Here is a 26,786-nt window from a genome sequence, read left to right on the forward strand (position 1 = left end):
TTTCAAACTATTTTGAACAGAAATAGTTCATGCACATTCAGATAAATTCTTCAAAATTAAAATTAAAAAATTTTGCTGGGGCCCGGGCTGTATATATGCGCACTAGTTGACTGAAAGAGCTCGCACTTGGCGCGATGATGTCATGTTATCGATGGAAAAATGCATTTTTAGACCATATTATTTGCTTGATCGGCTAGGAGACCCCGAAAGTAACAAGTGGTTTCCTTGTTGCCTTTTCATTAAGAACAATAAATTAGTTTTTAGTATAAGTTTGCCTGTTTCAAGAAATGTAATATAATTATGTCAAGATAATGGCACTAGCATTTACTTCATTTAAGAATATTTTTCAACATATTGAGCAAAAAGGTCGCTTTTTATTTTTCTACTAAGAAAAGTGCACTTGTTATTAGTGAGAATATACTTATTTTAAGGTATTTTTTGGTTCATTGAGGTTAGCTAATTTTACTTGTTTTGGAAAGTCTTGACAAGCCGAATTTTCTTGTTCTATTGGCAGATAATTTTGCTTAGTTCAAATAAAATACCCCTCATTTTTGTATTTGTTTTTTCTTGTTTTTGAACACTGACTTTTTGCAGTGTACTCTCATTTTCCAAAATGATTTGTATTTATTAAACCCATCTTGTGTGAAGAGATGCATCTAAAACAGGTCTGGGCAAATATTTTGACTGAGGGGTGGGGGGGCAAATTTAGAGAAAAAAAATGTGTCTGGGGGCCGGTATATCCATACTTGCCAACCTTGAGACCTCCGATTTCGGGAGGTGGGGGTGGGGGCGTGGTTAAGAGGGGAGGAGTATATTGACAGCTAGAATTCACCAAGTCAAGTATTTCATACATATATATATATATATATATATATATATATATATATATATATATATATATATATACATATATATATAGATATATATAGATATAGATATCTACATCCTGAAAATATGCAAACAAAGCTGTGTTTAGATAATTAATACTTCAAACTTGCATAAATAAATATTAAGGAATACAACATAACTTGGCTTCTGAGAGTTTCAAAATGTAATGAATAAAATGCTAAAGTTGTTGATAAACAAGCAATTATTTTAATAATTAAATATGGTCATTTTAAATGAATTATTATGATAATTTAAAATCAATTATTTGAAATATGTTTATTTTAATGTATAATTCTATGGCTGGATGTAATAAGGAGTCACAAAAAAATACAAATAAAAATACAATTAATTTTGATGTTTTTAGCAAAATATAGTAAAAATGTATTTAGTTTTTTTTTTTTAAATTAATAAATATATTTAATTAATACAATTTATCTCATCTGGATGATTTAGTTCTTGTCACCCTGTTGTCCTCCCGTCATGAAAAAAGGCTGTCCTCACTCAGGTCCGCATGGAGCTGGAGGGGGCGTGGCTTCCAGCTCCGGCTGAAAATCGGGAGAATATTTGTCCCGGGAGCTTTTTGGGAGAGGCGCTGAATTTCGGGAGTCTCCTGGAAAATTCGGGAGGGTTGGCAAGTATAATTCCTCTCACCTGGATAGAAGAAAGCTGAGCAATGACACAAAATATCACATGTTTGTACTTTACTGACGCCAGCGCTCAACACCAACACGTGGAATTGCCCCGGTACAGCTTTTCAAAAAGTATAATGGAAAAAGAGTTGCTTGATTTATTGTTTTATGAAAATGAATATGAGAGGAATGTCTTACACAACAAGTTACAAAAGAAAATTATGAGATTAAAAAAAACAGTGTGACAGTTCAAATCTTCTTGTACCAGTTTTACCTGTTGAATCTTTGCAAAAAAATTAAAATAAACGCCCCAAAATGACTGGATTGGCCGAGCTGCTTATTATATAAACACACAAGCACACACACAATGTTTATGTGAGCGTTTGTGCTGCAGCTCAGAAGTCACCAGCCATGTCTGCCTTTCACCTCACACTCTTGCTTTTAGCAGGTAAGTTCAATATTTTTATTATTATAACAAATGATTTGACTTTTTTTAAAACATACAGAAACTTCTGTTCTAAGGAGATGATCAGCGATATTCCTTTGTTCGCCCATGTAGTAGATGTCAGACTAAGATGTTGTACTTTGCTGTACTTTACAGTGAACGTGGCCTCCTTGGCTGCATCCGGACCCCCCAAGGGTAAAAGGTCACTAAGTAACCTGCACGGAATGATCAAATGTACCACAGGGAGACACTCTATTGAATATAGTTCGTACGGCTGCTACTGTGGAGGCGTGTGGAAAGGCAAGCCTATAGACCAGACTGACCGGTAAGTGTACAAGTCTATAGACCGGACTGACCAGTAAGTGTACTAGCCTATAGACCAGACCGACCAGTAAGTGTACAAGCCTATAGACCAGACTGACCAGTAAGTGTACAAGCCTCTAGACCAGACTGACCAGTAAGTGTTCAAGCCTATAGACCAGACTGACCAGTAAGTGTACAAGCCTATAGACCAGACTGACCAGTAAGTGTACAAGCCTAGAGACCAGACCAACCGATGAGTGCACAAGCCTATAGACCAGACCGACCGGTAAGTGTACAAGCCGAGAGACCAGACCGATCAGTAAATGTACAAGCCTATAGACCAGACCGACCAGTAAGTGTACAAGCCTATAGACCAGACTGACAAGTAAGTGTACAAGCCTAGAGACCAGACCAACCGGTGAGTGCACAAGCCTATAGACCAGACCGACCGGTAAGTGTACAAGCCGAGAGACCAGACCGATCAGTAAATGTACAAGCCTATAGACCAGACCGACCAGTAAGTGTACAAGCCTATAGACCAGACCGACCAGTAAGTGTTCAAGCCTATAGACCAGACTGACCAGTAAGTGTACAAGCCTCTAGACCAGACTGACCAGTAAGTGTACAAGCCTAGAGACCAGACCAACCGGTGAGTGCACAAGCCTATAGACCAGACCGACCGGTAAGTGTACAAGCCTATAGACCAGACCGACCAGTAAGTTTACAAGCCTAGAGACACATACCGACCAGTAAGTGTACAATCCTATAGACCAGACCGACCAGTAAGTGTACAAGCCTCTAGACCAGACTGACCAGTAAGTGTTCAAGCCTATAAACCAGACCGACCAGTAAGTGTTCAAGCCTATAGACCAGACTGACCAGTAAGTGTACAAAGTTAAAGTTAAAAGTTAAAGTACCAATGATTGTCACACACACACTAGGTGTGGCGAAATTATTCTCTGCATTTGACCCATCACCCTTGATCACCCCCTGGGAGGTGAGGGGACCAGTGGGCAGCAGCAGTGGCCGCGCCCGGGAATCATTTTTGGTGATTTAACCCCCAATTCCAACCTTTGATACTGAGTGCCAAGCAGGGAGGTAATGGGTCCCATTTTTATAGTCTTTGGATAGACCAGACTGACCAGTAAGTGTACAAGCCTACAGACCAGACTGACCAGTAAATGTACAAGCCTATAGACCAGACTGACCAGTAAGTGTACAAGCCTACAGACCAGACTGACCAGTAAGTGTAAAAGCCTAAAGATCAGACTGACCAGTAAGTGAAAAAGCCTACACATCAGACTGACCAGTAAGTGTACAAGCCTACAGACCAGACTGACCAGTAAGTGTAAAAGCCTAGAGACCAGACCAACCGGTGAGTGCACACCTCTCTCAAGAAAACAAATCCTCATCGACTTCTCGTTTTATCTTTTTGACTTCAAACCAGTCAAATGCTAACTCTGCACTCATGCTGTTGTGATGCCTCACTTTTAAAATATTGTGCAATTCCTAAACTTACAATCTAAACTTATTTGAACCCTCACACAACATGCATTCATGTTCATCGTTTGTGGACTGCAGGTGCTGCTTCCAACATGGCTGCTGCTACGCTCGGGCCGAAAAATTTGGCTGCAAGACCGACACGGACTACGACTGGTCATGTAGAGACGGGACGGCTTATTGTGGTATTTTCTTCATCTCCTTTATCACGATAATACAGTGGAGTCTCTAACATTGAACACCTCTGAGGATGCAATATTCACAATGTAAACCAAACCCATATTTCAAGGGGTAAAAAAAACCCTTCAAAGTCACACAAAGCTTTTGTGTTTTTAGGTTATTTTTGCATTCCATGACAGTTTGACGCTTGGACAGATTATTTCTATTTCCATTATTAGTCCCTATTGAGTTAGGACACTACACATGCTGTACCTGCACTACAGTCCAACAACAATGTGTGCTTTAAATATCAAAAGTGTAGCAAATAAAGACTTTCAACCAACTTTCATTAGTTATATGAAGACATGAATCAATGCTATCCTCTTCTCAGCTGACAGATGTGTGTATTTCCTTGCAGGAATCACTGATGACAAGTGTCAGAAGTTGGTCTGCCACTGTGACCAAGAATTCGCTAACTGCCTGAAAGATGCACCCTACAATTGGACCCCAGGCTGGCCGATCTCCCAGTGCTCTGGAAGCAAACCATCATGTTTCTATAGAGGAAAATGATCTTGGTAGTCAATGAAGACCAATAGTAGCCACATCCTTACAGCAATAGTTTATTCCTTTAATCAATGTGTGGGACACTGCATGTCTTGTTGTTTTAAAATCACCATCCTTTATTTTGATTTGTGTGGGAATATAACAGGTACTGTATTTGCATTATAAATATGTTATGCTTTTTCATTCCTCAAGCGGTGATCAATAAATAAAAGTGGATGGATGTTGGCTAATTCTAAATAAAGTGTGTGTTTTTTTTTCCTTTCAGGAATAAAGAAAACAGTCTGGGATAGTAAAATAGCAGAACTTCAGTATATGCACTGTGCGTGAGGTGTGTACACTGCAAAAACTGAAATCTAAGTAAAATTCTCAAATAAGGGTGATATTTGCTTACACTAAGCAAATTTTATGTTAGAGTGTTTTACTTGTTTTAAGTGTTTTGCTCCTAAATGATCTCAGTAAGATTTTACAGCTTGTTGCTGAGATTTGATGACCTATATTGAGTAAAACATGCTTGAAACTAGAATATCAACTGTTGCAAAGCTGTGTCATCAACACTCACAAGTATAAAACTGCTTTTTTAAAGTAATAATTTCTTATTTCAAACATGAAAGAAAGAAAAAATCATGACTTTGACACAATTGTGTCTCATAATTAAAACAAATAACAGCAAAATGGACTTTGCTGTTTTATTTCCAATGAAACAATAGAAAATAGGTACTCATATAGTAGTACAGTTGGCACAGTACAGTAAACTGACAGTTAATATTTAAACATTTAACATTTCAAACTATTTTGAACAGAAATAGTTCATGCACATTCAGATAAATTCTTCAAAATTAAAATTAAAAACATTTTGCCGGGGCCCGGGCTGTATATATGCGCACTAATTGACTGAAAGAGCACGCACTTGGCGTGATGATGTCATGTTATCGATGGAAAAATGCATTTTTAGACCATATTATCTGCTTGATCGGCTAGGAGACCCCGAAAGTAACAAGTGGTTTCCTTGTTGCCTTTCCATTAAGAACAATAAATTAGTTTTTAGTATAAGTTTGCCTGTTTCAAGAAATGTAATATCATTATGTCAAGATAATGGCACTAGCATTTACTTCATTTAAGAATATTTTTCAACATATTGAGCAAAAAGGTCTCTTTTTATTTTTCTACTAAGAAAAGTGCACTTGTTATTAGTGAGAATATACTTATTTTAAGGTATTTTTGGGTTCATTGAGGTTAGATAATTTTACTTGTTTTGGAAAGTCTTGACAAGCCGAATTTTCTTGTTCTATTGGCAGATAATTTTGCTTAGTTCAAGTAAAATACCCCTCATTTTTGTATTTGTTTTTTCTTGTTTTTGAACACTGACTTTTTGCAGTGTACTCTCATTTTCCAAAATGATTTGTATTTATTAAACCCATCTTGTGTGAAGAGATGCATCTAAAACAGGTCTTGGCAAATATTTTGACTGAGGGGTGGGGGGGCAAATTTAGAGAAAAAAAATGTGTCTGGGGGCCGGTATATCCATACTTGCCAACCTTGAGACCTCCGATTTCGGGAGGTGGGGGTGGGGGCGTGGTGGGGGGTGGGGCATGGTTAAGAGGGGAGGAGTATATTGACAGCTAGAATTCACCAAGTCAAGTATTTCATATATATATATATGTATATATATATATATATATATATATATATATATATATATATAGATATATATAGATATATATAGATATAGATATCTACATCCTGAAAATATGCAAACAAAGCTGTGTTTAGATAATTAATACTTCAAACTTGCATAAATAAATATTAAGGAATATAACATAACTTGGCTTCTGAGAGTTTCAAAATGTAATGAATAAAATGCTAAAGTTGTTGATAAACAAGCAATTATTTTAATAATTAAATATGGTCATTTTAAATGAATTATTATGATAATTTAAAATCAATTATTTGAAATATGTTTATTTTAATGTATAATTCTATGGCTGGATGTAATAAGGAGTCACAAAAAAATACAAATAAAAATACAATTAATTTTGATGTTTTTAGCAAAATATAGTAAAAATGTATTTAGTTTTTTTTTAAAAATTAATAAATATATTTAATTAATACAATTTATCTCGTCTGGATGATTTAGTTCTTGTCACCCTGTTGTCCTCCCGTCATGAAAAAAGGCTGTCCTCACTCAGGTCCGCATGGAGCTGGAGGGGGCGTGGCTTCCAGCTCCGGCTGAAAATCGGGAGATTTTCGGGAGAATATTTGTCCCGGGAGCTTTTCGGGAGAGGCGCTGAATTTCGGGAGTCTCCTGGAAAATTCGGGAGGGTTGGCAAGTATAATTCCTCTCACCTGGATAGAAGAAAGCTGAGCAATGACACAAAATATCACATGTTTGTACTTTACTGACGCCAGCGCTCAACACCAACACGTGGAATTGCCCCGGTACAGCTTTTCAAAAAGTATAATGGAAAAAGAGTTGCTTGATTTATTGTTTTATGAAAATGAATATGAGAGGAATGTCTTACACAACAAGTTACAAAAGAAAATTATGAGATTAAAAAAAACAGTGTGACAGTTCAAATCTTCTTGTACCAGTTTTACCTGTTGAATCTTTGCAAAAAAATTAAAATAAACGCCCCAAAATGACTGGATTGGCCGAGCTGCTTATTATATAAACACACAAGCACACACACAATGTTTATGTGAGCGTTTGTGCTGCAGCTCAGAAGTCACCAGCCATGTCTGCCTTTCACCTCACACTCTTGCTTTTAGCAGGTAAGTTCAATATTTTTATTATTATAACAAATGATTTGACTTTTTTTAAAACATACAGAAACTTCTGTTCTAAGGAGATGATCAGCGATATTCCTTTGTTCGTCCATGTAGTAGATGTCAGACTGAGATGTTGTACTTTGCTGTACTTTACAGTGAACATGGCCTCCTTGGCTGCATCCGGACCCCCCCAGGGTAAAAGGTCACTAAGTAACCTGCACGGAATGATCAAATGTACCACAGGGAGACACTCTATTGAATATAGTTCGTACGGCTGCTACTGTGGAGGCGTGTGGAAAGGCAAGCCTATAGACCAGACTGACCGGTAAGTGTACAAGTCTATAGACCGGACTGACCAGTAAGTGTACTAGCCTATAGACCAGACCGACCAGTAAGTGTACAAGCCTATAGACCAGACTGACCAGTAAGTGTACAAGCCTCTAGACCAGACTGACCAGTAAGTGTTCAAGCCTATAGACCAGACTGACCAGTAAGTGTACAAGCCTATAGACCAGACTGACCAGTAAGTGTACAAGCCTAGAGACCAGACCAACCGATGAGTGCACAAGCATATAGACCAGACCGACCGGTAAGTGTACAAGCCGAGAGACCAGACCGATCAGTAAATGTACAAGCCTATAGACCAGACCGACCAGTAAGTGTACAAGCCTATAGACCAGACTGACCAGTAAGTGTACAAGCCTAGAGACCAGACCAACCGGTGAGTGCACAAGTCTATAGACCAGACCGACCGGTAAGTGTACAAGCCGAGAGACCAGACCGATCAGTAAATGTACAAGCCTATAGACCAGACCGACCAGTAAGTGTACAAGCCTATAGACCAGACCGACCAGTAAGTTTACAAGCCTAGAGACAAATACCGACCAGTAAGTGTACAAGCCTATAGACCAGACTGACCAGTAAGTGTACAAGCCTATAGACCAGACCGACCAGTAAGTGTACAAGCCTCTAGACCAGACCAACCGGTGAGTGCACAAGCCTAGAGACCAGAACCGACCGGTAAGTGTACAAGCCTATAGACCAGACCGACCAGTAAGTTTACAAGCCTAGAGACACATACCGACCAGTAAGTGTACAATCCTATAGACCAGACCGACCAGTAAGTGTACAAGCCTATAGACCAGACTGACCAGTAAGTGTACAAGCCTCTAGACCAGACTGACCAGTAAGTGTACAAGCCTAGAGACCAGACCAACCGGTGAGTGCACAAGCCTATAGACCAGACCGACCGGTAAGTGTACAAGCCTATAGACCAGACCGACCAGTAAGTTTACAAGCCTAGAGACACATACCGACCAGTAAGTGTACAATCCTATAGACCAGACCGACCAGTAAGTGTACAAGCCTATAGACCAGACTGACCAGTAAGTGTACAAGCCTCTAGACCAGACTGACAAGTAAGTGTACAAGCCTAGAGACCAGACCAACCGGTGAGTGCACAAGCCTATAGACCAGACCGACCGGTAAGTGTACAAGCCTATAGACCAGACCGACCAGTAAGTTTACAAGCCTAGAGACACATACCGACCAGTAAGTGTACAATCCTATAGACCAGACCGACCAGTAAGTGTACAAGCCTCTAGACCAGACTGACCAGTAAGTGTTCAAGCCTATAAACCAGACCGACCAGTAAGTGTACAAGCCTATAGACCAGACTGACCAGTAAGTGTACAAAGTTAAAGTTAAAAGTTAAAGTACCAATGATTGTCACACACACACTAGGTGTGGGGAAATTATTCTCTGCATTTGACCCATCACCCTTGATCACCCCCTGGGAGGTGAGGGGACCAGTGGGCAGCAGCGGTGGCCGCGCCCGGGAATCATTTTTGGTGATTTAACCCCCAATTCAAACCCTTGATGCTGAGTGCCAAGCAGGGAGGTAATGGGTCCCATTTTTATAGTCTTTGGATAGACCAGACTGACCAGTAAGTGTACAAGCCTACAGACCAGACTGACCAGTAAGTGTACAAGCCTAAAGATCAGACTGACCAGTAAGTGTACAAGCCTAAAGATCAGACTGACCAGTAAGTGTACAAGCCTACAGACCAGACTGACCAGTAAGTGTACAAGCCTACAGACCAGACTGACCAGTAAGTGTACAAGCCTACAGACCAGACTGACCAGTAAGTGTACAAGCCTAAAGATCAGACTGACCAGTAAGTGTACAAGCCTATAGACCAGACTGACCAGTAAGTGTACAAGCCTAAAGATCAGACTGACCAGTAAGTGTACAAGCCTACAGACCAGACTGACCAGTAAGTGTACAAGCCTACAGACCAGACTGACCAGTAAGTGTACAAGCCTATAGACCAGACTGACCAGTAAGTGTACAAGCCTACAGACCAGACTGACCAGTAAGTGTACAAGCCTATAGACCAGACTGACCAGTAAGTGTACAAGCCTAAAGATCAGACTGACCAGTAAGTGTACAAGCCTACAGACCAGACTGACCAGTAAGTGTACAAGCCTATAGACCAGACTGACCAGTAAGTGTAAAAGCCTAGAGACCAGACCAACCGGTGAGTGCACACCTCTCTCAAGAAAACAAATCCTCATCGACTTCTCGTTTTATCTTTTTGACTTCAAACCAGTCAAATGCTAACTATGCACTCATGTGGTTGTGATGCCTAGGGTTAGGGTTTCCTAAACTTACAATCTAAACTTATTTGAACCCTCACACAACATGCATTCATCTTCATCGTTTGTGGACTGCAGGTGCTGCTTCCAACATGGCTGCTGCTACGCTCGGGCCGAAAAATTTGGCTGCAAGACCGACACGGACTACGACTGGTCATGTAGAGACGGGACGGCTTATTGTGGTATTTTCTTCATCTCCTTTATCACGATAATACAGTGGAGTCTCTAACATTGAACACCTCTGAGGATGCAATATTCACAATGTAAATCAAACCCATATTTCAAGGGGTAAAAAAAACCCTTCAAAGTCACACAAAGCTTTTGTGTTTTTAGGTTATTTTTGCATTCCATGACAGTTTGACGCTGGGACAGATTATTTCTATTTCCATTATTAGTCCCTAATGAGTTAGGACACTACACATGCTGTACCTGCACTACAGTCCAAGAACAATGTGTGCTTTAAACATCAAAAGTGTAGCAAATAAAGACTTTCAACCAACTTTCATTAGTTATATGAAGACATGAATCAATGCTATCCTCTTCTCAGCTGACAGATGTGTGTATTTCCTTGCAGGAATCACTGATGACAGGTGTCAGAAGTTGATCTGCCACTGTGACCAACAATTCGCCAACTGCCTGAAGAATGCACCCTACAATTGGACCCCAGGCTGGCCGATCTCCCAGTGCTCTGGAAGCAAACCATCATGTCTCTATAGAGGAAAATGATCTTGGTAGTCAATGAAAACCAATAGTAGCCACATCCTTACAGCAATAGTTTCTTCCTTTAATCAATGTGTGGGACACTGCATGTCTTGTTGTTTTAAAATCACCATCCTTTATTTTGATTTGTGTGGGAATATAACAGGTACTGTATTTGCATTATAAATATGTTATGCTTTTTCATTGCTCAAGCGGTGATCAATAAATAAAAGTGGATGATGTTGGCTCATTCTAAATAAAGTGTGTGTTTTTTTTCCCTTCAGGAATAAAGAAAACAACAGTCTGGGATAGTAAAATAGCAGAACTTCAGTATATGCACTGTGCGTGAGGTGTGTACACTGCAAAAACTGAAATCTAAGTAAAATTCTCAAATAAGGGTGATATTTGCTTACACTAAGCAAATTTTATGTTAGAGTGTTTTACTTGTTTTAAGTGTTTTGCTCCTAAATGATCTCAGTAAGATTTTACAGCTTGTTGCTGAGATTTGATGACCTATATTGAGTAAAACATGCTTGAAACTAGAATATCAACTGTTGCAAAGCTGTGTCATCAACACTCACAAGTATAAAACTGCTTTTTTAAAGTAATAATTTCTTATTTCAAACATGAAAGAAAAAAAAAATCATGACTTTGACACAATTGTGTCTCATAAATAAAACAAATAACAGCAAAATGGACTTTGCTGTTTTATTTCCAATGAAACAATAGAAAATAGGTACTCATATAGTAGTACAGTTGGCACAGTACAGTAAACTGACAGTTAATATTTAAACATTTAACATTTCAAACAATTTTGAACAGAAATAGTTCATGCACATTCAGATAAATTCTTCAAAATTACAATTAAAAACATTTTGGCCGGGGCCCGGGTTGTATATATAAGCACTAATTGACTGAAAGAGCACGCACTTGGCGTGATGATGTCATGTTATCGATGGAAAAATGCATTTTTAGACCATATTATTTGCCTGAGCGGCTAGTAGACCCCGAGAGTAACAAGCGGTTGCCTTGTTGCCTTTCCATTAAGAACAATAAATTAGTTTTTAGTATAAGTTTGCTGGTTTCAAGAAATGTAATATCATTATGTCAAGATAATGGCACTAGCATTTACTTCATTTAAGAATATTTTTCAACATATTGAGCAAAATGGTCTCTTTTCTTTCTACCAAGAAAAGTGCACTTGCTATTAGTGAGAATATACTTATTTTAAGGTATTTTTGGGTTCATTGAGGTTAGTTAATTTTACTTGTTTTGGAAAGTCTTGACAAGCCAAATTTTCTTGTTCTATTGGCAGATAATTTTTCTTAGTTCAAATAAAATACCCCTCATTTTTGTATTTTTTTGTCTTGTTTTTGAACACTGACTTTTTGCAGTGTACTCGCATTTTCCAAAATGATTTGTATTTATTAAACCTATCTTGTGGGAAGAGATGCATCTAAAACAGGCCTGGGCAAATATTTTGACTGAGGGGTGGGGGGGAAAATTTAGAGAAAAAAAAATGTGTCTGGGGGCCGGTATATCTATCTATCTTTGCTTTTAAAAAAGGTTTAAAAAAACCTTATTTTTAAAAAAGCCTTTTTTTTTTTAGATACATGCATACTAGTTCTAGCTATTTGGTTGTTCTAGTTTTTATTTTTATTAATTTTTTTTTAATTATCTTTTTATTTTAATTTTATTTTATTTTATTTTTTAATACACTGTAGCACTTTGAGGTTGTTTACTCAATGTAAAGAGCTTTTTACTAATAAAATCTATTATTATTATTATTATTATTATCTCTGTGTGTATATGTGTGTGTGTATATATATGTATGTATGTGTATATGTGCACTGCAAAAAGTCAGTGTTCAAAAACAAGAAAAAAAAAAATTTGGGGGTATTTTATTTGAACTAAGCAAAATTAACTGCCAATAGAACAAGAAAATTTGGCTTGTCAAGACTTTCCAAAACAAGTAAAATTAGCTAACCTCAATGAACCAAAAAACACCTTAAAATAAGTATATTCTCACTAATAACAAGTGCACTTTTCTTGGTAGAAAAAAAACCCAATTAGACCTTTTTGCTCAATATGTTGAAAAATATTCTTAAATTAAGTAAATACTAGTGCCATTATCTTGACATAATGATATGCGCTCGGCATCATGATTTTCTTTTTTTTCATGTTTGAAATAAGTAATTATTACTTTAAAAAATGGGGCCCGGCCGGGCACAGCCCGAAGAGGCAACGTGGGTCCCCCCTCCAATGGGCTCACCATCCATAGCAGGGGCCATAGAGGTCGGGTGCAGTGTGAGCTGGGTGGCAGCCGAGGGCAGGGCGCTTGTTATTGGACTTTTGTGCTCGTCACAGATTGTCGATAACAAACACCATGTTCAAACATAAGGGTGTCCATATGTGCACTTGGCACCAGGACACCCTAGGCCGCAGTTCCATGATCGACTTTGTAGTTGTGTCATCGGATTTGCGGTCTCATGTTTTGGACACTCGGGTGAAGAGAGGGGCGGAGCTTTCTACCGATCACCACCTGGTGGTGAGTTGGCTGTGATGGTGGGGGAGGATGCCGGACAGACCTGGCAGGCCCAAACGCATTGTGAGGGTTTGCTGGGAACGCCTGGCAGAGTCTCCTGTCAGAGAGAGTTTCAATTCCCACCTCCGGAAGAACTTTGAACATGTCACGAGAGAGGTGCTGGACATTGAGTCCGAGTGGACGATGTTCCGTACCTCTGTTGTCGAGGCGGCCGATTGGAGCTGTGGCCGCAAGGTAGTTGGTGCCTGTCGTGGCGGTAATCCTAGAACCCGTTGGTGGACGCCGGCGGTGAGGGATGCCGTCAGGCTGAAGAAGGAGTCCTATCGGGTTCTTTTGGCTCATGGGACTCCTGAGGCAGCAGACAGGTACCGACAGGCCAAGCGGTGTGCGGCTTCAGCGGTCGCGGAGGCAAAAACTCGGACATGGGAGGAGTTCGGGGAGGCCATGGAAAAAGACTTCCGGACGGCTTCGAAGCAATTCTGGACCACCATCCGCCTCCTCAGGAAGGGGAAGCAGTGCAGTGTCAACACCGTGTATGGTGGGGATGGTGCTCTGCTGACCTCGACTGCGGATGTTGTGGATCGGTGGAGGGAATACTTCGAAGATCTCCTCAATCCTACCAGCACGTCTTCCTATGAAGAAGCAGGGCCTGGGGAATCTGTGGTGGGCTCTTCTATTTCTGGGGCTGAGGTTGCCGAGGTTGTTAAAAAGCTCCTCGGTGGCAAGGCCCCGGGGGTGGATGAGATCCGCCCGGAGTTCCTTAAGGCTCTGGATGTTGTGGGGCTGTCTTGGTTGACAAGACTCTGCAACATCGCGTGGACATCGGGGGCGGTACCTCTGGATTGGCAGACCGGGGTGGTGGTTCCTCTCTTTAAGAAGGGGGACCGGAGGGTGTGTTCCAACCACCGTGGGATCACACTCCTCAGCCTTCCCGGTAAGGTCTATTCAGGTGTACTGGAGAGGAGGCTACGCCGGATAGTCGAACCTCGGATTCAGGAGGAACAGTGTGGTTTTCGTCCTGGTCGTGGAACTGTGGACCAGCTCTATACTCTCGGCAGGGTCCTTGAGGGTGCATGGGAGTTTGCCCGACCAGTCTACATGTGCTTTGTGGACTTGGAGAAGGCATTCGACCGTGTACCCCGGGAAGTCCTGTGGGGAGTGCTCAGAGAGTATGGGGTAACGGACTGTCTGATTGTGGCAGTCCGCTCCCTGTATAATCAGTGCCAGAGCTTGGTCCGCATTGCCGGCAGTAAGTCGGACACGTTTCCAGTGAGGGTTGGACTCCGCCAAGGCTGCCCTTTGTCACCGATTCTGTTCATAACCTTTATGGACAGAATTTCTAGACGCAGTCAAGGCGTTGAGGGGATCTGGTTTGGTGGCTGCAGGATTAGGTCTCTGCTATTTGCAGATGATGTGGTCCTGATGGCTTCCTCTGGCCAAGATCTTCAGCTCTCGCTGGATCGGTTTTCAGCCGAGTGTGAAGCGACTGGGATGGGAATCAGCACCTCCAAGTCCGAGTCCATGGTTCTCTCCCGGAAAAGGGTGGAGTGCCATCTCCGGGTTGGGGAGGAAATCTTGCCCCAAGTGGAGGAGTTCAAGTACCTTGGAGTCTTGTTCACGAGTGAGGGAAGAGTGGATCGTGAGATCGACAGGCGGATCGGTGCGGCATCTTCAGTAATGCGGACGCTGTATCGATCCGTTGTGGTGAAGAAGGAGCTGAGCCGGAAGGCAAAGCTCTCGATTTACCGGTCGATCTACGTTCCCATCCTCACCTATGGTCATGAGCTTTGGGTCATGACCGAAAGGACAAGATCACGGGTACAAGCGGCCGAAATGAGTTTCCTCCGCCGAGTGGCGGGGCTCTCCCTTAGAGATAGGGTGAGAAGCTCTGTCATTCGGGGGGAGCTCAAATTAAAGCCGCTGCTCCTCCACATCGAGAGGAGCCAGATGAGGTGGTTCGGGCATCTGGTCAGGATGCCACCCGAACGCCTCCCTAGGAAGGTGTTTCGGGCACGTCCGACCGGTAGAAGGCCACGGGGAAGACCCAGGACACGCTGGGAAGACTATCTCTCCCGGCTGGCCTGGGAACGCCTCGGGATCCCCCGGGAGGAGCTGGACGAAGTGGCTGGGGAGAGGGAAGTCTGGGCTTCCCTGCTTAAGCTGCTGCCCCCGCGACCCGACCTCGGATAAGCGGAAGAAGATGGATGGATGGATGGATGGATGGATACTTTAAAAAAGTAGTTTTATACTTGTGAGTGTTGATGACACAGCTTTGCAACAGTTGATATTCTAGTTTCAAGCATTTTTTACTCAATATTGTCATGTCTGTGTAATCATGTTTTGTTTTAGTCATGTTTTGTTTAGTTATTGTGTCACGAAAGGGGGGGGGGGGGTCGCAGCTTGCTGCGCGGTTGTTTTTTCAAGATGCAAAGACGGCTCCGGACGAAGGCGTAAAGGTAGGATTGGATTTATTAACATAAATCACTTAACTACCAAAAACACAAACAACACAAAAAAAAAAAGGCAAGCGTGCCTAAAACACATGAAACTACTAGTTAGCAGAAGCTATGGCATATAACATGAACACTTACTTGGTCAGAATGTGACGTAAACAATGAAGCCAGGCTGACTGACTGGCAAAGGCAACTTAAATAATGCCTCTGATTAGTGCTTGGGAAGCAGGTGAGCGGGCGAGCACTAATCAGAGACAGGTGAACACAATAAGTCGCAATGGTGACAAAAGCAAACAAGGAGGCCTAAACGGGAACTAAAGAAGTCCAAAACTAACAGAACATAACTAAACAAAACATGATCCAGACCACGGATCATGACAGAGCCCCCCCCTTAAAGACAGATTCCAGATGTCCATAAAAAAAATTAACAAGAGTCATGGGAGGGCGGGAGGGGGACATGGCGGTGGGTCGCCAGACCACGTGTCCCCGTATCCACCGGGGCAGAGTTAGGAGGCGGCGGCGAGTGGAACGCCGCTGCAGCAGGCGAGGCGGGCGCCCAGGGAATGGCCACATTCGTGGCCGACTGGGAGGTGGGCGCACTTGGCGTGGCGGGCGACCAGGTAGCGGCCATATCCGTGGCCGACGAGGAGGGAGGCGCGTCGTCATCGTGGCAGGTGTGGAAGCTCGGCGTGGTGAGTCAGGCGGCGAAGCTCGGCGTGGTGCGTCAGGCGTCGGGTCTTGGTCTTGGCATGGGTCTTGGTCTCGGTCTTGGTCCTGGCGTGGGTCTTGGTCTAGGTCTAGGCGTGGGTCTTGGTCTTGGTCTAGGCGTGGGTCTTGGCATGGCGGGTCTTGGTCTTGGCATGGCGAGTCTTGGTCTTGGCATGGCGGGTCTTGGTCTTGGCATGGCGGGTCTTGGTCTTGGTCTTGGTTTTGGTTTTGGCTTGGCGGGTCTTGGTCTTGGCTTGGCGGGCCTTGGTCTTGGCATGACGGGTCTTGGTCTTGGCATGACGGGTCTTGGTCTTGGCATGACGGGTCTTGGTCTTGGTTTGGGTCTTGGCGTCGTGGAGCTGCGACTGGCGGCACTTGGCGTCGTGGAGCTGCGACTGGCGGCACTTGGCGTCGTGGAGCTGCGACTGGCGGCATTTGCCGTCGTGGAGCTGCGACTGGCGACACTTGGCGTCGTGGAGCTGCGACTGGCGGCACTTGGCGTCGTGGAGCTGCGACTGGCGGCACTTGGTGTTGTGGAGCTGCGACTGGCGGCACTTGGCGTCGTGGAGCTGCGACTGGCGGCACTTGGCGTCGTGGAGCTGCGACTGGCGGCACTTGGCGTCGTGGAGCTGCGACTGGCGGCATTTGGCGTCGTGGAGCTGCGACTGGCGGCACTTGGCGTCGTGGAGCTGCGACTGGCGGCACTTGGCGTGGTGGAGCTGGTACCGGAGCTTGGCGTGGTGGGTCTTGGCGTGGTGGAGCTGGTGCTAGCCTTGGTGCGGCGACAGGTGCTAGCCTTTGTGCGGCGACAGGTGCTAGCCGTGGAGCAGCTACAGGTGCTAGCTTTGGTGCAGGTGGAGGTGGCCTAGCTGGGGATTGCGGCTTGGAATGGAGCAGCTGAGCCACCCCACTAGTACAGCTCCGGGCCCTAGCCCCCCCCTCAAAGAGCGGATACCAGACGCGCTCCTTGCGGTCTGGAACCGTCTTTAGGGGTGGGTGGAGGGAGGACAGGAGGGGGGTAGACGCCTCCCCTTTAAATTGTCCAAAATGTCTTTTTGTATTCCCCACCTGAGTTTGAGTGGGTGGACAAAAAGAAAATGTCTGTGACGTGGGTGGGGCTTGAGTCTTGGAGGGCGAAACAGAATTCAGAAAAAAAAATTCCTGGCCTATGACGTCATCAGCAGGCGGCGGCGTGATGTCAACAGCGGAGGTCTCCAGCTGACTGACAGCCCAATCGATGAACTGCTTGGCGAAATGATGAATTGGATTACCAAGCTTTGGCGGCAAGGAATACTGGTCTGATTGTGGCGTCCTGCTGTCCGGAGGAGGAGTTTGGGGGAATGACGCGTCTTGACGGCGAAACGAAGCCTTTCTGGCTGGCTTCCGTCTTCGCCAGCGCGTCTCCATCTCCTCGTGGTCCGCTGCGAAAGAACTGTAAGCTGGCTTCATTCTGTCACGAAAGGGGGGGGGGGGGGGGGGTCGCAGCTTGCTGCGCGGTTGTTCTTTCAAGATGCAAAGACGGCTCCGGACGAAGGCGTAAAGGTAGGATTGGATTTATTAACATAAATCACTTAACTACCAAAAACACAAACAACACAACAAAAAAAAGGCAAGCGTGCCTAAAACACATGAAACTACTAGTTAGCAGAAGCTATGGCATATAACATGAACACTTACTTGGTCAGAACGTGACGTAAACAATGAAGCCAGGCTGACTGACTGGCAAAGGCAACTTAAATAATGCCTCTGATTAGTGCTTGGGAAGCAGGTGAGCGGGCGAGCACTAATCAGAGACAGGTGAACACAATAAGTCGCAATGGTGACAAAAGCAAACAAGGAGGCCTAAACGGGAACTAAAGAAGTCCAAAACTAACAGAACATAACTAAACAAAACATGATCCAGACCACGGATCATGACATATTGGACTCTTTAGTTTCTGGCTTTTCACTCCCTTGTCTTGTTTCCATGATTACCCATTAGTTTCACCTGTTCCACGTTTGGACTCATTGTGCACTCTTGTTTGTCACCATAGCAACCCATTAGTTTTCACCTGTCACGTCACGCACCTGTTTCACGTTTTGAGTCACGCAGCTGTTTTCGTTAATCATGTCTGTAGTATTTAAGTTCATTGTTTTCAGTTTGTCTTTCTGGTGACATCCCCACATTTATGCTCTGCACATTTCTGACTCTTTTTTCATGTCCATCATTCACGCTGCTCCTTTTTTGTCCATGCCAAGTAAGTTTTGTTTATTATTGCCACAGTTAGTGTTTTTTGTTGCTCATAGTTTTTGCCTTTGTGCAAGTATTTGTTTTCATAGCCAAGTTGTTTCTCCGCCACTGTGCGCGCTTTTCGTTTGTACTCTTTTTTTGTCCTTTATTAGTGTAAAAAATAAATTATGTACTCTCATTGCCGTCTCGCCCGAGCCAACTTTCCGTTGCCTTCTAGAAAAACTAAACCCCAGGACCAAGTCATGACAAATATAGGTCATCAAATCTCAGCAACAAGCTGTAATATCTTACTGAGATCATTTAGGACCAAAACACTTAAAACAAGTAAAACACTCCAACATAAAATCTGCTTAGTGAGAAGAAGTATCTTAACAGACAGAAAATAAGCAAATATCACCCTTATTTGAGATATTTAATCTTACTTAGATTTCAGTTTTTGTGTAAGCTGTGACAATCTACTGTACACTTTGTGCTTGGGTCCTATTTTTAGGAACATTAATACAAAACCTCACAATGTATGATTGAATGCTAAAAACGTTGACCGCCTAAAAAACAAATGGAATTGTATTTATTTTTTCTGAATGAGACACCCAGAATGTACATGAAAATAAAGAATGTGGGATTTACAATATTAACCTATGAAGGATAAAACACTGAATATTGACAACATATGAACGCCACACCCCCTCTCCATCCACATATTTTACAATCAACAAAAATGCAACAAACACAGCGAAATATGAACACGAAGGGTAAAAAAAAAAAACACCTACAATCTGATATATCTGATATATCACTAAGCTTTAGAACTTTGTTGTAAAAACCTCCTTCGGTGTCTGTACCTAACACACCATCTGTGGAAACGCTCCCCACCCACACTGCTTGGTGCCTCGTCTGAGCTGCTGTGACTTAGATTACCATAGCAACTAATTAGATTACCATAGTAACTAGTTACATTACCATAGTAACTAGTATATCATGCAAAAGCGCAGATTCCAACCATTGAAATTTTTTGTATAGTTCAAGGACTTACGGTCATTAGAAAACATGACTGCACATCATAATGGCAGCTACACTTTCCATCTTAAAGATCTAAAACAAATTATTTGGGAATGTCCGGCGGGCCAGATTGAAAAGATTAATGGGCTGCATGCCCGTGTTCTTCTGGAACAGTCTTCCAATCTAGGCTGAAAACACTTTTACAAAACCAAAAACCAGTGAAGTTGGCGAGTTGTGTAATTTGTAAATAAAAACAGAATTCAATGATTGGCAAATACTTTTCAACTTATTTTCAACTAAATAGACTGCAGAAACGTAATTTATTTTTTTGCAAATAATCATTGACTTAGAATTGAAAAGCAGCAACACAAAAAAGTTTGCACGGGCATTTTCACCACACAGGACACGACGTCCACAGTTTCCAAAAACAATTTGAAATGTGGACTCGTCAGACCACAGAACACTTTTACACTTTGCAACAGTCCATCTTGGATGAGCTCGGGCCCAGAGAAGCCGGCGACGTTTCTGGGTGTTGTTGATAAATGGCTTTCGCTTTGCATAGTCGAGTTTTAACTTGCACTTACAGATGTAGCGACAAACTGTAGTTACTAATTGTATTTTTCTGAAGTGTTCCTGAGCCCATGTGGTGATATCTTTTACACACTGATGTCAGTTTTTGACGCAGTACCGCCTGAGGGATCGGAGGTTTGTAGTATTATCGCATACGTGCAGTGATTTCTCCAGATTCTCTGAAACTTTTGATGATATTACAGACCCTAGATGGTGAAATCCCTAAATTCCTTGCAATAGCTGGTTGAGAAATGTCGTTCTTAAACTGTTTTGACAATTTCCTCACGCATTTGTTCACAAAGTGGTGACCCTCGCCCCGTCCTTGTTTGCGAATGACCGAGCATTTCATGGAAGCTGCTTTTATACCCAATCATGGCACCCACCTGTTCCCAATTAGCCTGTTCACCTGGGACAGGGGTCGGCAACCTTTACCAGTCAAAGAGCCATTTTGACCAGTTTCACAAATTAAAGAAAACAATGGGAGCCACAAAAATCTTTTGAAATTTAACGTGAAATAACACTGCATACAAAGTTTTTTTTTGCTTTGTGCTGTGTATAAACCAAGGGTTTCAGACACGCGGCCCACACCTTAATATGAAAATTGGATGGCGGCCCGCGGGTTGTATGTAAATGGCTCTTGAAAGCGTCATTCTTGTCAACCCTCTTGATTTTTCGGTAGACTTCGAAATTCAAGGCAACTGTTCTCTCGAACGTGCCGTGATGGTACAGCATTTAGCGCTCACTACAACCAGCGTGCCGGCCCAGCCACACATTGTAAAGGGCTTCTGCTTGTTCACGTAAGTGACAGCAAAGCATACTTGCTCAACAACCACACAGGTCACACTGACGGTGGCGGTATAAAAAACTTTAACACTCTTACTAATAATGCCCAACACTGTGAACCCACACCAAACAAGAATGACAAACACATTTCGAGAGAACATCTGCACCGTAACACGACATAAACACAACAGAACAAATACCCAGAATCCCATGCAGCCCTAACTCTTCCGGGCTACATTATACACCCCCGCTACCAAACCCCGCCCACTCAACCGACGCACGGGGGGGGATGATGTGTGAGGGAGCAGGGTTGGGGTGGGGGCGGCAAGTATGCAGCTGAGCCGCATCCGAGTGGGCAAAGAGCCGCATGCGACTCCGGAGCCGCGGGTTGCCGACCCCTGACCTGTGGGATGTTCCAAATAAGTGTTTGATGAGCATTCTTCAACTTTATCAGCCTTTTTTTGCCACTCATGCCAGCTTTTTTGAAACACGTCACAGGCATCAAATCCCAAATGAGCTAATATTTGCGCAAAATAACAAAGTTTTCCAGTTCGAACGTTAAATATCTTGTCTTTGCAGTCAATTGAATATAAGTTGAAAAGGATTTGCAAATCATTGTATTCTGCTTTTATTTACCAATTACACAATGTGCCAATTTCACTGGTTTTGGGTTTTGTATTTGTTTGTGCAATAACAATTGCAATTATTTTATTTACATCCTTTGATTTTAACTTAAATAAGACATGATTATATTTATTGTGATTTTATTTTTTATTCATGATTTTATTCAGCATCTTGTAATTGTATTCACCTGTATGTAAATAAGAGAATGCATAAAAAGTACTTTGCAGTCAGTTTAATTTCAATTTGCTGTTGTTTTACATTCCTGAAGGAAAAACACACTTTACCTTGATTTTGCCAACATCCATCTATATGTTTGTTTATTGATCACAGCTTGTAATTGTACTCAGAGCGATGAAAGCGCAAAACAGAATGTTAAAAATACAAATACAGTACCTTCCCGTTTGCCCAAAAGCGTGTTATATTCCCACACACACCAAAATAAATGCAGTGTCCCACACATTGATTAAAGGAATAAACTATTGCTGTAAGGATGTGGCTACTATTGGTCTTCATTGACTACCAAGATCATTTTCCTTTATGGAGACATGATGGTTGGATTGCAGAGCACTGGGAGATCGGCCAGCCTGGGGTCCAATTGTAGGGTGCATCTTTCAGGCAGTTGGCGAATTGTTGGTCACAGTGGCAGACCCACTTCTTACACTTGTCATCAGTGATTCCTGCAAGGAAATACACACATCTGTTAGTTGAGAAGAGAATAGCATTGATTTATGTCTTCATAGAACTAATGAAAGTTGGTTGAAAATTATTATTTGCTACAGTTTTGATGTTTAATGCACATATTGTTCTTGGACTGTAGTGCAGGTACAGCCTGTGTAGGGTCCTAACTCATTTGGGATTAATAATGGAAATAGAAGTAGTCTGTTCCTTATTTAATTGATGTATTTGTAGATACTACTTTTTTTTTTTTTTTGCTGTTTCTTTCTTTTTTTGGAAGGGGGTGTGGGGGTGGGGTGGTATGGTTAGGATATAAACAAAAAATATTTTGACATTTAGGGCGGACAACCGATATATGATGTATATGAATTTGATGTAATGAAAATGAATGTCTAATGCTGGATGTCAATAAAAAAATATAAAAAAAAAAAAAGGGAAATATATTCATATATGTTCCTATTTTTTGACAATTAAAGATTTACAAACGTTGACTTTTTTAAATATGTATTTTCATATATATATGAAAATATATTTATATATTTTTTGATAATTAAAGTGTACAAACGTTGACTTTTTTTCAATATTTTCATATAAATATACAGTATATATGAAAATGTATTTATGTATGTTCCTATTTTCTGACAATTAAAGATTTACAAATGTTGATTTTTTTCTATATTTTCGTATAAATATATAAATATGAAAATATACTTATATATTTTCCTATTTTTTGACAATTAAAGATTTACAAACGTTGACTTTTTTATATATATATTTTCATATATATATGAAAATATGTTTATATATTTTTTGATAATTAAAGATGTACAAATGTTGACTTTTTTTCTATATTTTCATATAAATATAAATATGAAAATGTATTTATGTATGTTCCTATTTTCTGACAATAAAAGATTTACAAATGTTGATTTTTTTTTCTATATTTTCGTATAAATATATAAATATGAAAATATACTTATATATTTTTCTATTTTTTGACAATTAAAGATTTACAAACGTTGACTTTTTTATATATATATATATATATATATATATATATATATATATATATATATATATATATATATATATATATATTTTCATATATATATGAAAATATATTTATATATTTTTTGATAATTAAAGATGTACAAACGTTGACTTTTTTTCTATATTTTCATATAAATATATATACGAAAATTTATTTATGTATGTTCCTATTTTCTGACAATTAAAGATTTACAAATGTTGATTTTTTTCTATATTTTCGGATAAATATATAAATATGAAAATATACTTATATATTTTCCTATTTTTTGACAATTAAAGATTTACAAACGTTGACTTTTTTATGTATATATTTTCATATACATATATGAAAATATATTTATATATTTTTTGATAATCAAAGATGTACAAACGTTGACTTTTTTTCTATATTTTCATATAAATATATATATGAAAATGTATTTATGTATGTTCCTATTTTCTGACAATTAAAGATTTACAAATGTTGATTTGTTTCTATATTTTCATATAAATATGAAAATATCCTTATATATTTTTCTAATTTTTGACAATTAAAGATTTACAAACGTTGACTTTTTTATATATTTATGTATTTTTTGATAATTAAAGATGTACAAACGTTGACTTTTTTCTATATTTTCATATAAATATATATATGAAAATGTATCTATGTATGTTCCTATTTTCTGACAATTAAAGATTTACAAATGTTGATTTTTTTTCTATATTTTCGTATAAATATGAAAATATACTTATATATTTTCCTTTTTTTTTGACAATTAAAGATGTACAAATGTTAAATAATAAAATAAAATAAAATAGTCAGTTCCACCATCAAACTGTTATGGAGTACAAAAATAACCTAAAAAAAAACCTTGAAAAGTGGATTTGGTTTAAATTGTGAATGATACATCCTCAGATGTGTTCAATGTTATAAGCCCCACTGTATTATCCTGTTAAATGACAAGAAAATGAAGAAAAATAGATGAAGAAAATACCACAACGAGCCGTCCTGTCTCTACATGACCAGTCGTAGTCCGTGTCGGTCTTGCAGCCCTCTGATTGGGCCTGAGCGTAGCAGCAGCCATGGTCGAAGCAGCACCTGCAGTCCATAAAATGATGATCAATGCATGTTGTGTGAGGATTCAAATAAGTTTTGGGTGTAACTTTGGGAAGCGGTGGGCAGAATTGCGCCATTAAAAGTGTATGAGTGCATAGTTAGCAGTTAGCTGGTTTGAACGCTAAATTATGAAACCATGAAGTCAACAAGGATTTGTTTCGCGTTGTATATTTGATGGTCGTGTCACTCTCCCGGGACAGAGTGACTGGCTGATGAGCCAAGAAGACGCCGACGAGGGATCGTTGAACAAAAAGCTTTATTTGTTTAAGAGCCTCAGACTGGAACTGCAGCTTCCAGGAGAAAGAGTATGGGCCTGATTACTCTTCTGATGTCCTCTCGGACAAACTCAGCCAGCGTTTGTGGGTCTGATGTTTACCTTATCCAAATAAACATCTGTTTAGTATTTTAACATAAAAGTGTTTGATTGTGAGGCATTAAAAGCCACAAAATGCAACGGGTCCATCAGACCCAGAAACGCTGGCTGAGTAACAACAATATGAACGTTGCACGGAACATTTCTCTGCCAGTTTCTGCATCCCACAGGGATTCTTCTTTTGTGTTTCTGCACCTGCACTTCCCACACAAGGTTGCAACATTGTTTGTCAACACTGTCTGCTCTCATTTTCTCGCACATTTGACCCTCTGATGTTCTGTGTACCTACACTCTGTACTTGTCCTCCTCCTGTCTAGGCCTGCTGTGTGTGTGTGTGTGTGTGTGTGTGTGTGTGTGTGGTACACAGAACATCAATTTCTACACTTCTATTAGCCAGTGGACCCGGACATCTTATATGTAATAGAAATGTGTATGGGGGGGGTGTATGGTGTGTGGTCATTAAATATGTATTCTGATATATGTTCTTCACAGAAAATGCGCCAAAGTCAGTGAGTCTCAGTTTGAAAAAATAATTAATTGTATAATTTTTATTTTAATAAAAAAATTAAAGCGGGTCCCACAGACCCGAACACCACACTGTCCTCTCGGACAGTAGTCCGAGAGGACATCGGAAGAGTAATCAGGTCCATACTCTTTCTCCTGGAAGCTGCAGTTCCAGTCTGAGGCTGAGTAACAACAATATGAACGTTGCACGGAACATTTCTCTGCCAGTTTCTGCATCCCACAGGGATTCTTCTTTTGTATTTCTGCACCTGCGCTTCCCACACAAGGTTGCAACATTGTTTGTCAACACTGTCTGCTCTCATTTTCTCTCACATTTGACCCTCTGATGTTCTGATGTTCTGTGTACCTACACTCTGTCCTTGTCCTCCTCCTGTCTAGGCCTGCTGTGTGTGTGTGTGTGTGTGTGTGTGTGTGTGTGTGTGTGTGTGTGTGTGTGTGTGTGTGTGTGTGTGTGTGTGTGTGTGTGTGTGTGTGTGTGTGTGTGTGTGTGTGGGTGGATGTGTGGGTGCGTGTGGTACACAGATCATCAATTTCCACACTTCTATTAGCCCAGGGTCCAGTGGACCCAGACATCTTATATGTAATAGAAATGTATAGGGGGGGTGTATGGTGTGTGGTCATTAAATATGTATTCTGATATATATGTTCTTCACAGAAAATGAGCCAAAGTCAGTGTGTCTCATTTTGAAAAATTAATTAATTTTATCATTTTTCTTTGAATAAAAAATTAAAACGGGTCCCACAGACCCGAACACCACACAAGGGTCACGAAGACCCCCACTCTTCGTAACTCTAGCCTTGGAGCCGGCCAGTCCGGACAAAGCCCAATTTGTTGCTTGGCCAGTCAACCTATTTCCTCTGATCGGTTTGAGTCGGGTGACCCCCGACTCCTATCCTCTACTCCTACTTGTGAGGGCTTCCTACCAGATGTTGCTAATGTCTTTACACTTCCTCCTAAAATCCAACTGCTGCTATCCTTTAAGTTCCCCAATGTCCTGGGGGAAAGAGCCACCACTCTCTGGAGAGCTTGTGATGGACTAAGCTATCTAAGGGCTTATTTCCTTAATAAGATAATTCTCTAAAGGATTCTGTGACCAAATACATGCTACTTCACAACTATATAAGAAAATGGTACACAGTATAATTTACCACATTCACTTACCGGTCGGTCTGGTCTATAGGCTTGCCATGCCCTCCGCCTCCACAGTAGCAGCCGTACGAACTATAGTCAATATAGTTTCTCCCTGTGGTACATTTGATCATTCCGTGCAGGTCCTTTAGTGACCTTTTACCCCGTTGGGTTGCGGATCCAGCCACGGAGGCCACGGTCACTGTAAAGTACAACATCTCAGTCTGACATCTACTACATGGACGGACAAATGAATATCACTGATCATCTCCTTAAAAACAGAAGTTTGGGTGTGTTTTAAAAGAGCAAATCATTTCTTATAATAAGGCAAATTTCCAACTTACCTGCTAAAAGCAAGAGTGTGAGGTGAAAGGCAGACATGGCTGGTGACTTCTGAGCTGCATCCACACTG

At 41.2% G+C, this 26,786-nt stretch overlaps 3 protein-coding genes across 3 annotated transcripts; 2 read left to right on the forward strand and 1 right to left on the reverse strand.

Annotated features, from left to right (window-relative positions):
* The first annotated feature begins 1,843 nt into the window (after window positions 1-1,843).
* Window positions 1,844-4,729, forward strand: LOC133620657 (phospholipase A2-like). The gene is made up of 4 exons (XM_072916010.1): window positions 1,844-1,965; window positions 2,119-2,287; window positions 3,847-3,950; window positions 4,343-4,729. Exons 1-4 carry the CDS (start codon window positions 1,929-1,931, stop codon window positions 4,492-4,494), a joined length of 462 nt encoding a protein of 153 aa, XP_072772111.1. The 5' UTR covers window positions 1,844-1,928; the 3' UTR covers window positions 4,495-4,729.
* A 2,406-nt stretch (window positions 4,730-7,135) lies between these two features.
* Window positions 7,136-10,851, forward strand: LOC133620660 (phospholipase A2-like). Its single transcript, XM_072915938.1, has 4 exons — window positions 7,136-7,257; window positions 7,411-7,579; window positions 9,991-10,094; window positions 10,487-10,851. The coding sequence occupies exons 1-4, from the start codon at window positions 7,221-7,223 to the stop codon at window positions 10,636-10,638; spliced, it is 462 nt and encodes a 153-aa protein (XP_072772039.1). The 5' UTR covers window positions 7,136-7,220; the 3' UTR covers window positions 10,639-10,851.
* A 10,904-nt stretch (window positions 10,852-21,755) lies between these two features.
* On the reverse strand, window positions 21,756-26,786 carry LOC133620549 (phospholipase A2-like). Its single transcript, XM_072915939.1, has 4 exons — window positions 26,719-26,786; window positions 26,408-26,576; window positions 24,226-24,329; window positions 21,756-22,200 (listed from the first exon to the last, which is right to left on the reverse strand). Exons 1-4 carry the CDS (start codon window positions 26,753-26,755, stop codon window positions 22,049-22,051), a joined length of 462 nt encoding a protein of 153 aa, XP_072772040.1. The 5' UTR covers window positions 26,756-26,786; the 3' UTR covers window positions 21,756-22,048.

Source organism: Nerophis lumbriciformis, linkage group LG24 (genome assembly GCF_033978685.3).
Source record: "Nerophis lumbriciformis linkage group LG24, RoL_Nlum_v2.1, whole genome shotgun sequence".
NCBI classification, from domain to species: domain Eukaryota; kingdom Metazoa; phylum Chordata; class Actinopteri; order Syngnathiformes; family Syngnathidae; genus Nerophis; species Nerophis lumbriciformis.

What these genes read in the sequence shown, in the direction of transcription:
- LOC133620660 (XM_072915938.1), top strand. Translation starts at nt 7,221, where the DNA reads ATGTCTGCCTTTCACCTCACACTCTTGCTTTTAGCAG. An exon ending in CCTATAGACCAGACTGACCG is followed by an intron (nt 7,580 to 9,990) that starts GTAAGTGTACAA and finishes TGTGGACTGCAG; the next exon opens with GTGCTGCTTCCAACATGGCT. An exon ending in AGACGGGACGGCTTATTGTG is followed by an intron (nt 10,095 to 10,486) that starts GTATTTTCTTCA and finishes ATTTCCTTGCAG; the next exon opens with GAATCACTGATGACAGGTGT.
- LOC133620549 (XM_072915939.1), bottom strand. Translation starts at nt 26,755, where the DNA reads ATGTCTGCCTTTCACCTCACACTCTTGCTTTTAGCAG. An exon ending in CACACTCTTGCTTTTAGCAG is followed by an intron (nt 26,577 to 26,718) that starts GTAAGTTGGAAA and finishes TGTACTTTACAG; the next exon opens with TGACCGTGGCCTCCGTGGCT. An exon ending in AGACAGGACGGCTCGTTGTG is followed by an intron (nt 22,201 to 24,225) that starts GTATTTTCTTCA and finishes ATTTCCTTGCAG; the next exon opens with GAATCACTGATGACAAGTGT.
- LOC133620657 (XM_072916010.1), top strand. Translation starts at nt 1,929, where the DNA reads ATGTCTGCCTTTCACCTCACACTCTTGCTTTTAGCAG. An exon ending in CCTATAGACCAGACTGACCG is followed by an intron (nt 2,288 to 3,846) that starts GTAAGTGTACAA and finishes TGTGGACTGCAG; the next exon opens with GTGCTGCTTCCAACATGGCT. An exon ending in AGACGGGACGGCTTATTGTG is followed by an intron (nt 3,951 to 4,342) that starts GTATTTTCTTCA and finishes ATTTCCTTGCAG; the next exon opens with GAATCACTGATGACAAGTGT.